A 15,332-nucleotide genomic window follows, 5' to 3' on the forward strand; every position below is an offset into this window, starting at 1 on the left:
AAAACCGAACAAAGCCAGTAGGAAAACAAACAAAATTACCAAAAACCTTCATGAACATACACAAAAACCATGACCAAACTCTTAGGAAACAGAATCCTATAATAAAGGCATACCCTAGAGATATTTTGGGTTCTGTTCCATATGGCCATAATAAAGCATGTTATCACAAAGCAAAATTTTGGGTTTCCCAGTGCACATAAAATTTATAATAGTCTATTAAGTGTGCGACAGCATGTCTAAAAGTACATACCTTAAATACTTTATTGCTAAATAATGCTAACCATCATCTGAGCTTTCAGTGAGTTGTAATCACCGATCATGGATCACCATAACAAATAATAATGAAAAAATTTGAAATTATTGTGGAATTACCAAACTGACAGACTCACACGTAACAAATGCTATTGGAAAAATGGTGCTGGGAGACTTACTTGCAGCACGGGTGCCACAAACCTTCAATTTGTATAAAAAAACAAAAACCATGCAGTTACCCCTGAATCATAAAACAAGGTATACAGGTACATAAAAAGAATTATAGACCATGGCCAAACGGGGTTTAATCTAGGAATACCAGATTAAATAGGTGTAATATTCAAAAATTAAGTAATATAATTCATAACACATAAAGTTACATGATCATATCATCAATGCAAAAAAAAAAAAGGCAATGAAAATGCAATAACCCATCCATGACAAAACTGATCAAACTAGGAATAGATGGAAAAGTCTTTACCTTGATAAAGAATATAAACCAAAAGCCTATAGACAGAATGATTTCCTCCAAATTCTACAGAAAAGGCAAATATGCCGGCTCTCATTATTACTCTTAAACAACATCAGGCTGGAACTTCAAGACAGTGCAGTTAAGAAAAGTAAATAAAACGCACACAAATCAAAGGAAGAAAACTCGCCCCAAATTGCAGGTGACATGATTGTGGAAGCAGATGGACTATTTGATTACTTCACTGTATCGGAAGAGGGAATCTCGAGTTTTTGCTTTTGCTGTTGTAGTGCACCTGACATGCCCAAACAAACCAAACAAAAAAAGAAATCCTTTTTAAATGTTTGACATTCTTCCTAAAATAATTTTCTCACATTGTCCATACTGCTCATCCAGGTATGTCTTAACTTTATTATGTACGATAAACACAAATGTTCAAACTATCAGTAGGGTAAATACTGTATATTCTGGAGACTAGCTGCCAAGACTGGTATCGTGGCTCTGCTTTGAACTAACTGTACTGCCACTGGGGACAAGTTTCTTAATTTCTCTGCTCAATTCAATTTCCTCAATTATATAATGCTGATCAACAGTACTTACCTAAAATGTGAAAACATGTGCAAATGAGAATAGCATCCGATATATAAAAGAGCACAGTAAATGTTAGTTACTCCTATTATTGAGGATGTGAGAAATAAATGTCTCCGGTTCCCCTTCATGTCTTCTTCTAATCAAAGAATATGAACAACATGACACAAAAATTCAATGTTTGAGGAATTTCATCCAAGAGCAAGATTACATATGACAAAAATTAGGGAAGCAAGCAAACAAACTTTGTAGTAAAGAAAATTAGTTCATATGGCAAAATATTCAACCTCACAAGTTATTTATAAAGTCCTAGTTAAAACAGCAATGAAGTACCATTTTGTAACTAAGAAATCAGAAATACTAAAACTAATAGCTAGTGCTGATTAGGCTGTGGTCAACAGGTACGTGACCTTGCTGCAAGTGTGAAGTGACAGAAATGTCCTGGCAGACAGTCTGCAATACATTTGAGAGTAAATAAAAAAAAAAAACCTCCTGTCTCTTACATGTGGTATTAGACTTCCTATAATTCAGCATTTATAGCTTTGTCTCCCTCTCCTCCCACAGTGGACAAGAACTAATTCCAGATTCAATCCTTTCTTATGATTCCCATTATATCGATTACCTGGATATTATCTGACATGAGAAGGAAGGATGAGAAATGTTAAAGCCAAGGCCAAGAATTAAAAGTGTATATAGGTGAAGGATAGCCAGAGGAACTAAGACTCAAGTATCAAGAAAGATGTGAGGCAAAATAACATACTCAAGATCAGACTAGATCATGTGAGAGCTTTCAAGAGTCAAAGTTTAGAGACACTATTCTGGTGATGTACCTAGAGATAACAGGAACTATGTACAGTAATCGTACGGTGACTGGCAGTGCTTCTTTTGAGTTCTTAAAGGAAATTCAACCTTTTGAACTAGAAAGCAGAAGACACTAAGACATAATCAACAAATTTTGAGTTCTTTTGGTAAAACAGATGGATCTATTTATAAATGTATCAGAATGAAGGAAAAATAAATACATTCTTATTCACCAATAGATTGTTATTGATTGGACTTTGAAAACATGAGGAGATTTCAGATAAAGGTGGAGGGCAGCATGCAAAAGACCTTCTCCCAGGCTTCTATTAAAAAGTGGTAAAGGCTTTAAAAACTTAAGATTGCACATACTAGTTACGAAGCATATAGAAACATGATAACCAACCATCACTAAGTCTAAATCACTGAGTCTAAATCAGGGCTCTGGCCTTGTACCTTTAAAGAGCCACAAACAGCTCGTGCATGCCTAATAGCTTCTTTTATGTTCCCTCTGTTGGTCCAGATACTTGCTTTTATAAGTCTTCCTCACCTAAATGACTTTCTTAACAACAGAAAACACACTAATATTACCGTAGGAATTAACTAATTAAAAGCTGACTATCAGCTATATTTATCCTCTAATTTCATCTGTTGCTTTGTATTTTTGATTTTGCAAACAGAATTTATCACCAACCAGGTTATCTCAGGCTCCCATATATATATATATATATATGAGTTCTGTAATAAAAAAGTATTTGAGGACATGCATAAAATCACAGTCACCAGTAATTGGACGACAGTTAAACTAATTGAGAGGAATCTACGTATTTATAAGTGATTACATAAAGGAAGAGAAAATATGGGTTAAGTAACGACATTACATTTTTACATAAATAAGTAAAGCCCAAGTTCTTTATGTTTAAACTATAGTTCAAGGTGAAGGAGTAAATTTGTTCTTTTAACTTCCAGATGTGATCATTTGGGTCCTTTTGCCTTGGATGTGGTTTCCTTTGGAATCTTTCCATTTTGACATTGAGTAAATCTGGTTACTGTAGAAACACCATCCACAAACTTGGTTTTGAACAGGACATTTGCATTGTTGAACATACCCTCCTTTAGTGACACCACAATGAACTTAAGGGGAAAAGGGAAAAAAAAAGCATAAAAGATACTTTTTGTAATGTGAAGAAATGCACTCCTATTTTTATTCTGGGGTTAAGGACTTTCTGGATATATTCTGATTTTGTTATTTCTTTCAAAGCTTAGCTCGAAGCAAATGCACCATCCTCAACTGCAAGTGAAAACTAGTTCTAATACTGGGCACCTAGATGAATTCTAGCTTTCTATGTTTGAGTTTTAAGAGTCTCTTAATTTGACTTTGAGTGCTTCAATACCCAGGTTTACTACTTCCTACTGGTGACTGCTGGTTGCTATCCTCTGCAGCTGGCATCACTGTTTTGTTGCTAATTCTAAATGCCCTCGTGAAATAGCTTTCTCTGTGATATTTTAAGAATATCAAAGAAGGCTACAAGTTCCTACAAGCACTACCACTAGCTCAAATGGAATATTTACAAAATTAAGAAAAGGTACCATGCACTGTTACCTGCTAAAGAGACTACCATAATACTCTAGTCTGTGGTAACTATGATAAGTGAAGCCCCCCCAGAGTTGTACACTGCACTATCTGTATAACCATATGTGGCAGCCCCAGTGCCCGCAGCAACAGTTCCATAAAAACAAACTATTCCTAAAGGGGCTTTTCTCTATTTCTTTTCTTCTCATTCATCAGGAAAAATAAGGAGTACTCCCATCAAGTACCACAGGATTTTCTGATTTCCTAAAACAGTCTGGCTTTGATTGTGTATCCTAGGACAGTTAGCTAGAGAAAATTATATTACCCATCAATTAATTCCAAATTATGAAAAACTTAGATTCTCCCTCATGGTACAGTCAACAATGGTAATGCCTGGCTCCCTCTTTAGTAGGAAACCAAACCTTTTTTTCCTTCAATATCCACTTGAATGAAAGTATATGTAAATATTCAGTATATATTTAAAGAGATACACAATGCTTTAATATTTCTCAACCTTAAATATCTTAGTGTTGGCCATTACTAAAGAATAGTTTTAGAAGAACAAATACTAAAACTGACAGAGACATTTTTTCTGGTTCTTACCTGAGAATGTGTGAAATGAGTACGCAGCATCTGTCCAATATTCTGGGTGTGAGAAAGATCCAAGGCTGCGTCCACCTCATCCAGGATATAAATTGGAGCAGGTTTGAAGAGGAGCATGGACAATATTAATGACAAAGCTACTAACGACCTGCACAAAAAAGACCAAAAGAGAAGTTATCAAAACGTGACTCTACCACTCTTTACCAAAACACTGAAGCAAATCTGCTATCCTCTTATTATGGAATAGTGCAGGCTTAACTTAAGTTTCAAACGTCAACACTTACGTTTTTTAAACTGGTTCTTTTATTTTAGCTTTTCCTTTCTTCTCTTCAAAGAGTTTTATTTTGAACAGGTTTATATTCTTTCCAATCAAAGAATCGGGAAAAATGGCACTTCTCCTTAAGGAAAGATGGTAAGTATTTTCTTTCCTTCCCCAATTGCTATTAGATGCCTAGGTAGCAGGGGAGTGAGGGCTATATACTAACTGGTTAAGACAACAGCTATTGTCTTGCTCAAACTGTAATAGGTTTAGGTGCCTCTTTCAAACTTTCACTATGCAAGCAGTTAGGAGTATACATATACACACATGCACACACCAATATCCATTTTTTATTGGCACTATATAAGAGTAAGTTGTATAGATTATGGCCCATTACTTCCCAGAGTCAGAAGTTCAAACAGTTACTATGTGATGCCTAATTTTGTATGTCTGGATCACGAAGTACTCAAATATTTGATTAAACTTCATTTCTCGGTTTGTCTGTGAGGGTATTTCTGGGTGAAATCTGTATCTGAACTGGAATACACAGTAAAGCAGTTTACCCTCTCCAATGTGGGTAGACACCATACTCCCTGCCAAAGGACTCAATAGTAAGAAAGGCAGAGGAAAGAATTTGTTCTTTCCTGACTCATTACTTGAGCTGGGACACGGATATTCAGCCTCAGTGCTCCTGGTTCTCAGGCCTTCACCCCCAGACTGAATTACACCACTGGCCCTCCTGGGTTTCCAGCGTACAGACAATAAATTGTGGGACTTTTCAGCCTCCACAGTAAAATGAGCCAATTCCTTATTAAAAAATCTCTTCATACACATACACACCCTACTGGTTCTGATTCTCCGGAAAACCCTAATAATACACCTTACTTAAAATTTGTAGTTAACCAGATTCTATAGGTCCTCTTCAGTTCTCTTCTAGCTAACCATCCCCTGTAACTGTACCTGGTTTTGTTCTAATCTAGCATGAAGAATAATTCTTATATTTTTTTCTTTAAAAAAAAAAAAAAAAAGGTTTTTTCAATGTTTAAGGTGAAACCAAAATTTCTAGCCAAGGCAATGAATGAAACAGTGCAATAAAAAATAGTGAGACTGACATCTACCACCATAGAGGGGAGCTGAGGTCATTCAACCAACCTAAAAATTGTTTTTCCTTGGTTTTCTCTGTGCCAAATGCTTAAGACGCTGAGTTTCCTTTCAAACTTATCTTTCAGGAAAAACAAAACAAAACAACTCACCAAGAGTTAAACTACTGTGCTGGATATACATCTAAAATAATGGTATATGTAGAAATAATTTCATATCATCTTAATTATGGAAATAGTTTTCAGGACCCAATAAAATAAGCATACATTTTAGGTGTTCCTCTAAACATTTTCTAGGACGTCAGCAAAAAAAAAAAAAAAGTTAGATACTGGGATCTGAACTACGGAATTCAATTTTAATAGTCACCAGAAGGTGTTTTATGCTGTTAAAATATTTAGGAATCTTAATCATAATGAAACAAATCAAGGGACCACTATTCTAATCATAAAAATGACAAAGGTTTTCACAAGAAAAATGAACCGGTCTTAGTATTTTCTATATACATTAAGAGTTACATGATGGCATTATAGGACACGTGAGAACAATTTAAGGACTAGAATTGCACATCCTCAAGGGAAAAAAAACAAACTAACCATCTTTAATTATGTGAATACCCACAATTTCTCTTTCAGGAGGTTTTAATTATTTGGCTCTCTGCAGCAGGTGATGAGTTAGGCCACATGACCTAAGTTTCTCTTTAGTATGCTCATTGTCTGACTCACTGTGCAAGGCTTGGAAAAACTTCCCTGAAGCCTAGAACATGCTATTTTCAACACTATTCATTCCTTTCTGTAGATCCAAGTTTTCTTCTGGTATTCTTTTCCTTTCACCTGAAAACTTTAACTTTCACAGTTCTGCTGGGATCAAACTCCTCCAGCTTTTGTTTTTCTGAAAAAAATATATTGACTTCAATTTGAAGAATATTTTGATCAGACAGAATTCTTGGTTGACATGTTTCTCTTTTAGCACTTTCTAGATGTTGTTCCGGATTTCTGGCTTGCATAATTTTGACAATAAGCCTGAAGTTATTTTTATCTTTATTCCTTGCCACGTAATATGTCTCTTTGCCTCTGGCTGTTTTAAGATTTTTCTAATCACTGGCATATAAAACCACCATTTCATATAACATACTCTGCTATATTATTGTATGTGTGTGGAGGAGGGGAGGGGGCAGGGGATGTGTTTATCCTACTAAGGATTCACAGAAATGAAGATTGTGGGTTTATATAACTCATCAAATTGGGAAAATCTGGGATAACTATTTCAAGTATTTTTCTGTTTTGCCTCTTCCTCTGTTTTTGGAGCTCCAAATACATGTATGTTAGTTGGCTTGATGGTCAGTGAAGCTCTATTTTTAGAGTTTTCTGTTTCTCACTTTAGCTTTAATAGTTTTTATTTTCTGTGTCTTCAAAGTCATTTAGGTTTCTTTTACACTGTCTAATCTGATGAACTTTGACTTTTGGGCATATTTTTTATCTCCAGAAATTCTAATAGGTTCGTTTTTCCCTGTAATTCTTGGAAATAAGTAACATAATTCTGTAACTTCCTGGTCTTCTATTTTTATCACCTGTCATTTCCAGGTCTCTTTCCATTGAATACTTTTTCTTTAGGCTATGAGCCACATTTTCTTGATTTCTGTCCAGTACTTTTTATCAGATGCCAGATACTGTGTTATGTTAGTCTCAAGGACATGAGGATCAGCTTGCTTTCTTCAAGGTATGTGATGCACTCTGCTGTGTGCAGTGTTCCTTTCACCTCAGGGACAGTTCAGACTGAATGCTAAGTTGGGGCCTCCCAAAATTCTGTTTCTTTAATTTAGTGAGACCACTTTAGTGAGGCTTTGTGTGCACTTGCAAACCAGAAACTTCTCCTACAGAGAAAGCTGGGATGAACACTAAGCTCAGCACTTTGTTTCACTGCACTCAGGTATCATATTCATTTCCCAAAGTCTAAAAACAACTATTTTTCATATATTTTATCTAGTTTTCTAATCACTTATCCTTATTTCTCCTTAGTTGCCTACTATCTTAAAGGCTTATCTATTTCAGAGAGAGCATGCACATGCACGCAAGCAGGGGAAGAGGGAGAGAATCTTAAGCAGACTTCCCACTGAGCATGGAGCCCAACTCGAGGCTCAATCCCAGGACCCCGAGATCGTGACCTGAGCCGAAATCAGGAGTTGGACGCTCAACCAACTGAGCCATCCAGGTGCCCCGTTGCCTAATATATTTATCAAAAGGTCTTAAAAACAAATAAGCAAACAAACAAAAAACCTGCATTCTTACAAATTAAGTTCTTAAATCCTACATGTAAAGATTATCAACCATTTTTCAATTTTGTTTAGCTTAACTCTGAGCGGATGGATTATAATAAAGTAAGAGGAATGAGAAATTGTAATACTGCAAGGGGATTACTCACCTCTGACCACCACTAAGTTCCGTTAGGTTTTCTTTCCAAGTATTTCCTAAAGCAACCTTGAACTCCAGACCATCCAATACAGTTTGCCCCTCTGGTGGTGCAAGCATAGCATTAGCACCAGGCAAAAGAGTAGAAAAAATAGACCCAAAGTCCTTGTTCACCTGGATTTAAAAAACAACAACCAAAAAAAAGATTATTCTTGGAAAGCCTTCTATAATATTTTAATCAAATGTTGGTAAGTGGATCTTCAATCTATATCTGTTACTAACTCAGGTTTTGACATATTATAGCCCATATGACAAATCTGGCCCTGCCCATTCATTTATATATTGTCTATGGCTGTTAGCACTAAAATAATAGTCTAGTAATTACAGCAGAGACTATATGGCTCACAAACCCAGAAATATTTATTACCTGCCCCTTTACAGAAAAAACTTACTAAACTCTGCTCTAACTTCCAATGGGAACTAAAGGCTATACTTCTAACTGTACCCTGAAATTCTGACTTTTATAAGCTGTATTATAGGAATCTTTAGAGACACACAACTATATGATAGGAGACTCAAGCTGCAGTTGGGAGAGGCAGAAATAAAAAATGCTTTTTGGCATTAACACGTTCTCTTATAAATAAAACTTGTTTCAGTTAATCTTAAAAAGTCTAAGATCAAGGCGAAGTCTAGGAAAAAAAGAGGCATGAAATTAAACCACCAGATCTGGTCAAGGTGTCAAATGGTCCTTTTCTGTAGGCTTCTTCTCAGCCAAAGAAGTTGTCAAAAGACAGGAACAGGACTGAACCCCAACATAAAAAGGCTAAAGAAGCTGTTTGACTTATCTCCATCAAGCCACAGTAGATTACCTAGAGATTTAGGGTCAATATTTAATTGTAACTGGGTAATTTTTGTGCATACACATTTGATCAATGATTTAAGAATTTGGTCATTTGTCTTTGAATATACAACTAATAATCTTAGAATTCAGCAAATTTGAATGTGTGCATACACAGGCACAAACCCATGAAAATCTGACCATCATATTCTCTAGAGAAATCTCCAAATTCAAGTGCATGAATATTTGTGCTAATGAAGAGATCCAGATACATAAAATCAGAATATACAGATTTATTAAGGAATATAGTTTTAAGAGCAATTGCATACATGCTGAGTAACATCCTACACCAAGTTAATAGGTTGTAGTTTTATCTGGGGTAGATTTCTAAAGTTAGGTGAGGTTCATCACAATGGAGAGGACCACTGTCTTTTTTGGGATGATAAAGACAGCAAAGTACTTATGAATACCTTTGGTTCTTTTTCTTTAATTTTTTGGCCAGACAATAGAAAAGCACTAAACAGAGGATTAAAACAGTGGACTAGTACTAAACCCTGAACATGACTATGGATCCCATGGGCAAATTCCTCCAAAGGGTAAGAGAAACATATCAGTTAATGGGCAGAAATGAATACAGCCCTATACAAGACAAAAAAATGCACTACATTCATTGACAGATAAAAGGGTGAAATGTGATCAAATTCTGAAAATCCAATATGGTTAAGAAGGAAACAGAAAAATAAACACAGCCAATGCTATAACTACTCTGGCTTTCTGAATCCAGTGTGCTAGATGCCAGAAGGAAATATAAAATGCTGATAATAACACTACTTACCTCAATAGGTTATTGTGAGGATTAAATGAGAAAATATGAGAATAATACTGGACATATAATAAGCACTCAATAAATTTTCCTGCTTTGAGAGAACCTTGGAAATTGGGGGAACATCAATTTAAAGGATAAATTTGTGTTTGTACTAAATCCAGGAACCATGGGGAAAAAACAAGAGACAAAACACAAAACCTTTCAGATCCAGTGTTAAATCCACATTTATACAAGAATAATGGGACCAACTTTGTGCATGCATCTTAAAAAAGCAACCACCAAAGGGAGATGGAACACAGAAAATAAGTTATAAAGTAGTAAAAACAAGGTGACTGAAAAGGATAATTGTGCTGCCATTACTGAAAATGAAGTTTTCAGAATTCTGATAATTACAGAATTAAAAAAGCAAAAACGCAAGATGTGCAATTAAATCCTAGAGGCACGGAATTGTTAAAGTACCAAAATGCACAGTAACTATGTTTACAGTCTCTTGGCTGAGTCTTTTGCTATGATAGATACAGGAAAACGTCCACTAAGAGGCTAAGGAATTATCCTAAAGGAGACAAATACATGCAGCCAGGGAAGCAGAAATAATAGTCTAGAATCTTGAAATCTGCCAAAGTTGTCATAATACAAAATAAAAAAGGTACTTGGGATTTTGCTGAATGACAGTCCAGTGAAAGAATTCTAAACTTCCTTGTTTACTGCCCAATTTTTTAAGGGCAACAAGGGCGACAGCAGTTAGAAACTAAAGGCAATTTTAACTTTGATTCTATTTTAGGAAAAGAGAATTCCAGTTTTTCCACCTTGGGCTATATGATCTTAGGCTATTTCAACTTCCTAAGCTTTGATTTTTTTCATCCGTAAAACATGGATGGTTAACTATCAGTTATAGGATTATTAACATACAAAATGCTTTGCTAAAGATGTATAGGATGCATAATTACAAATTCTGAAATGTAAATGATTATGTAAATTCTGAAATGAAATAATTAATAACTTGTAATTTGTAAAGAATATGTCTTGTTAGAGAAATGTTCGAGAAGGAGTATTTGACCTCTGTCAGCCTGGGCAAGAGAAACCAAGGAAGTTAGAACCAAAGGGGGCCGTCCTTGGGAAGTGCTTTCCAACAAATAGAGCTTTCCCAGAGCAAAACTGAAACTGCTTCCAGCTTCAAGCAGTGGGGTATGGCAGATATTGGACAGAATCTAAGGTTTCAGACAAATGGTATCTCTTTTGACAGTAACATAGACATGGAAACAAGGTTAAGAATGAAAAATAAAGAAATCTAGAAAGTTAGAAACTTAACCTAGGAACCAGAGAAGTAGACTGTCAGAGTAAGAGTATGATGGAGGGACATAAACTTACCTTTGCAAATTGGTACCAGTCAAGTCCAAAAGGACAGATGGATTTAAAAGTCTAGAAGGTTCTAACTAAGGCATGAGTGTGTACCTCATTCAAACATAAATCAGCATTTTAAATTAAATATTAATTAAATACTTTTTAAATATCTCCATGTATAAACCTGACAATATTCTTCATCCTTGTCTCATATAAAATAAATGATAATATTTTTTGTTCAAATACCTTTTGCCAAGCAATATTTAGGGCTTGGTTTTTCTTCTGGTCAAGGTCTTCTATAGTTGCAAGGATTTTGGATTTGTCATTTTCTACAATTCTCTTCTTCTTCATCAAGTCATTATACTAGTAAGATAAAAAGCATACTTAAAGGAAAAGTATAAAATTTTCTTTACATTCTAGAATTCAGTCAGGAAAAGAGGTTTCATTTTTATATATTAATATATACTCCTGTTTACCAGAAAAATAAACTGTATTAAGAGTCATAACGTAAACCAAATCATGAAGAAAGTAATAAATACATCACCTATAGGTAAAATTTATTTGCTATTATTGAGAATTTATAGGACAAGCTATTTTGATTCTTCTAATACTTCCACCAGATCTTTCTAGCAGCCAAGGTAAAAAAGGAAGTGTGTCATATGTATAAACTCAAAAGTAGCCCGGGCATGCTTTCCTCTTAAGGTCAGTCTAAGCAGTGACATGTAAGTTCAATTCCTCATCATGATAGATGAGTCCGACATGATTCAGCCCTATCTCTGACTTTTTGGAATCCCACTCCTCGCCCTGATCCCGCCCTGATCCTGGTCTTTTTTTCAGTTCCTTGAACATAATAAGCTCATTACAGCCTTCTAGCCCCTGCATTGTTCTCTCTTCCCAGAATGCTCTTTCTCTGTATCTGACATAATTGGTGCCTCAAATTTCAGCTCAAACATCGCATCTTCAGAGTGGTCTTTTCCTGGTTAATGTAGTAACTCACAAAAAAATTAAAAAAATAAAAAATAATTGAGGGAGGCTGCAGAGGGATAATTATACCTTGAGTAGCAGCAGAACTTTCTATAAGTCTTAACTTATTTCTCCTCAAAGCCTAAAAGGAGGCTCCAAATTCTTCCTTGAAACTTCCAGTCAGTCCTGCTCGCTCCCTTGCTTTCTTTCTGCTTTATGCCCAATCTCCTAAAACCTCTCTACAATTTTCTCTTATTCCTTGTGTAACTCCATGTAGTTTCTTATTTGGACAGATACAAAATACAACAAAAAAGGCCATCTTACTTAACAATAAAGCTTTCCCTCTGGTAAGGAAGTGGCAGTTGAATTCTTTTAAAAAATATTAGACCAGTTATCCTTATCTAATGAGAGCAAACAAGTAAGTTTCATGATGATAGGCAGTTCAAATTCAGACCAAGGATTTTCTCCCACAAATATGACATATATTGCAAAGCTTTAATGGAGAAATAAAAATCAGCTGGAACACTTTATAGATAGATACCAAATAGGCTAATAATGCTCGTGTTGTGATCTAACACAATATAGATTCTTTGTAGATACTAATGTCAATAATGATTACCAAAAAAACCCCATTATAGCAAAACTTCTTAAAAGTAATTGAGTTCATAAGCATTACCACTTAGAGACCTCTCATAACTCTGTGATACAAACTCTAACAGAATTTTGCAAAATTAAAGAAGGTATAGGGCATAATATAAAATTACTCAGAGGGCTTTCCTATAGAGCTGCCAAGAATACAGATGGCTTTCCCCTGTGGATTTCTCTTCTAACATGGCAGACTAGAGAAGTTTTTTGCAGGGTGGGGAGATGGAAAACATTATCAAGTAAGTGAGCATTAAAAAGAGAAGATGCTGCTGGACATAGAGATTAGTAGAGGAGTGCTTATGCATATTACACTATTAGTCATTACTTATGTAATGATTCTATTATACCCTCGAGTCATAAGGAAGACAATAGCTATGGAATGACTGGTAAGGAGGCAGATAGCAGAGTACACCTTATTTTCTAAAGCCCTTTCAAGGCAAGTGAAAGAAAGGTTAGAAAGTGAGAAGTTAACCAGAACAGAAAGTATAGTTTTTATTTACACCAAGAATAAGAAAAGGGTAGAATATGTTCATGGCAAAACCAACAGAAAAGTTATATACAACAGAATATATAAATAATTGATGATGCAAAACAATGAAATAAGAAAAGAACTGAAAAGGGGAAAATAGAAACTAATTTACTATGAAGGGCATCAAGAAAAAGATTTCCTCCAGTAACTACTGCTGGGGTCAGAGAGCCATCAAAGCTACTCAGATGGCCAGTCAAAGGAAAAGGACTTACCCGCTCTTCAGCTTCTGTCAGAACATTCATAGCTCTCATGTTGACATTTCTCCCCAGTTTCTCCTTCATTTCTTGCAACTTCTGAAGTCTCTGACCAGCTTCTTTGGGGTTGTTGGTTTTGAAATCATAGGCACTATTAGGTTGCCCAAAGAGGTGTTTCTCTGTATTAATCCAGTCATAGTCTTTCAGCATTTTAGAGACCTAGCCACAGAGGTTAATAGAAGCATCTATCATTGTTTACAAATAGATATTTAAAAACCAGTTTCTTGGGGGTGCCTGGCTGGTTCAGTTGATTGAGCCTCTGACTCTTGGTTTTGACTCAGGTCATGATTTCAGGGTCTTGGGCTCCAAACTCAGCAGGGAGTCAACTTGAGGATTCTCTCCCTCACCCCTCCCTGTGCTCACGCTTTCACATAAATCTTTAAAAAAAAGTACTTAGTAATTTTAAATTAATGACTCATTTATAAAACTGAGGTTTACTGTTAACAGTAAACCTATACTAAGTATGAAATTTTTTACCTGGAGGATAGGCTCAAAAAAAAGATCTTCCTATTACTTAAGCCTCAGAAGAAGAGCCAGCAGCTCACACATGTTTACAAAAAGCGTATGTAAAATACCTCCATTAGAATGAAATATAATCCAGATAAGACTCCTTCAGATTTTACTAAACTCAATCAATTGCTTCAAAAACAACTTGTAAAAATTAAAATTCTTATAGAATTACTTAAGTCTTAGATTTGGTAAATTTGTGAAAGCCTAATTCTAACTGACTGACAATTCTGAGAATTAGTAAATAAAAAACCACCCTAAACATTGACTCTATTCCCTTAGCAACTCTCTTTTTTGACAAGGCATAAAAATGTACTTTATGTACTATAGTTAAAATTTTTAAATTATAGTACTTAAGGAAAACTTTCTTCTACTAAAATTATTTAAGATTGGTTGGTAGAATCTAATCCTTGTCAATTTATTTATCCTTACTAATTCCATGGGTACAGTCTCACCTCCAGGCTCCAAAGATGATCATTTCCAGTCTGCCTTCCCTGCTGATCCATAAGCTCTATGAAGGCATTCTGGGTACATGTTGCTTACCCTTATCTTTAGTGCCTGGCCTACTATCTGATAATAATTGGAATGCAATAAATACTTGATAAACTACATACTTCAAAAACTCCTTAACTTTTTAGCAGTTCCACTTGTGAATCTCCTTTTCACTTCCTTAACTATATAAATAAAATCCCCCAACAATCACCACTACTGGCATTTTCAATTATAAAAAGTTATTAACAGTAATATTAACATTGGTAATATTTCAGTGAATTCACTAATACCAGGCTACCAGGCTAATGGAAATCAGTAATAACAAAATATGAGGATATTAATGATGTGACTATGAAAAAATACATATTTTTTAAACTAAGTCATGAGGGGTGGCTGGATGGCACAATCGTTAAGTGTCTGCCTTCAGCTCAGGTCTTGATCCGAGGGTCCTGGGATCGAGCCCCACATTGGGCTGCCTGCTCAGCAGGGAGCCTGTTTCTCCCTCTCCTGCTCCCCTGCTTGTGTTCCCTCTCTTGTTGTATCCCTTTCTGTCACATATATAAAATTTTTAGTAAAAATTTGAAAAATATACGAAGTCATGAACCTGAACAGGCACACATGGCTTTTTCAGAGGGTGGGGTGACTGTTCTGTATGTTCTGACTTTTTTGAAGTTAAATCTCTTCTACTTTAAAGGTGCTAAAGAAGATTTAAAAGGCAACAAACTGTTCAACATTCATCAGAAAACATGAAAGGTGAATTACTAAGACTTTATGGGTGCAGCCTCTACATCAAGTAATGAGTTTCTGCAAAAGCATGTATTCTCTTTAAAGTATTTAAGACACTGTCTTACATAGAAGGAAGAAACTTTTAACGAGTGACGAAAAAAAT

The 15,332-nt window shown here is 35.4% G+C and overlaps 1 protein-coding gene across 3 annotated transcripts in view; it reads right to left on the reverse strand.

The window, feature by feature from the left end:
• Window positions 1-2,269: 2,269 nt before the first annotated feature.
• SMC2 (structural maintenance of chromosomes 2) overlaps window positions 2,270-15,332 on the reverse strand; it is a 60,987-nt gene continuing 47,924 nt past the window's right edge. For all 3 annotated transcript variants that reach the window (XM_032307573.1, XM_032307571.1, XM_032307570.1), the window contains exons 21-25: window positions 13,403-13,603; window positions 11,300-11,416; window positions 8,062-8,222; window positions 4,284-4,431; window positions 2,270-3,241 (exon numbers count right to left, since the gene is read on the reverse strand). In XM_032307573.1, coding sequence (XP_032163464.1) covers window positions 3,083-3,241; window positions 4,284-4,431; window positions 8,062-8,222; window positions 11,300-11,416; window positions 13,403-13,603 — 786 coding nt within the window. In that variant the 3' untranslated portion in view covers window positions 2,270-3,082. The remainder of the gene's footprint in view (window positions 3,242-4,283; window positions 4,432-8,061; window positions 8,223-11,299; window positions 11,417-13,402; window positions 13,604-15,332) is intronic.

This window comes from Mustela erminea, chromosome 12, assembly GCF_009829155.1.
Source record: "Mustela erminea isolate mMusErm1 chromosome 12, mMusErm1.Pri, whole genome shotgun sequence".
Classification (NCBI taxonomy): domain Eukaryota; kingdom Metazoa; phylum Chordata; class Mammalia; order Carnivora; family Mustelidae; genus Mustela; species Mustela erminea.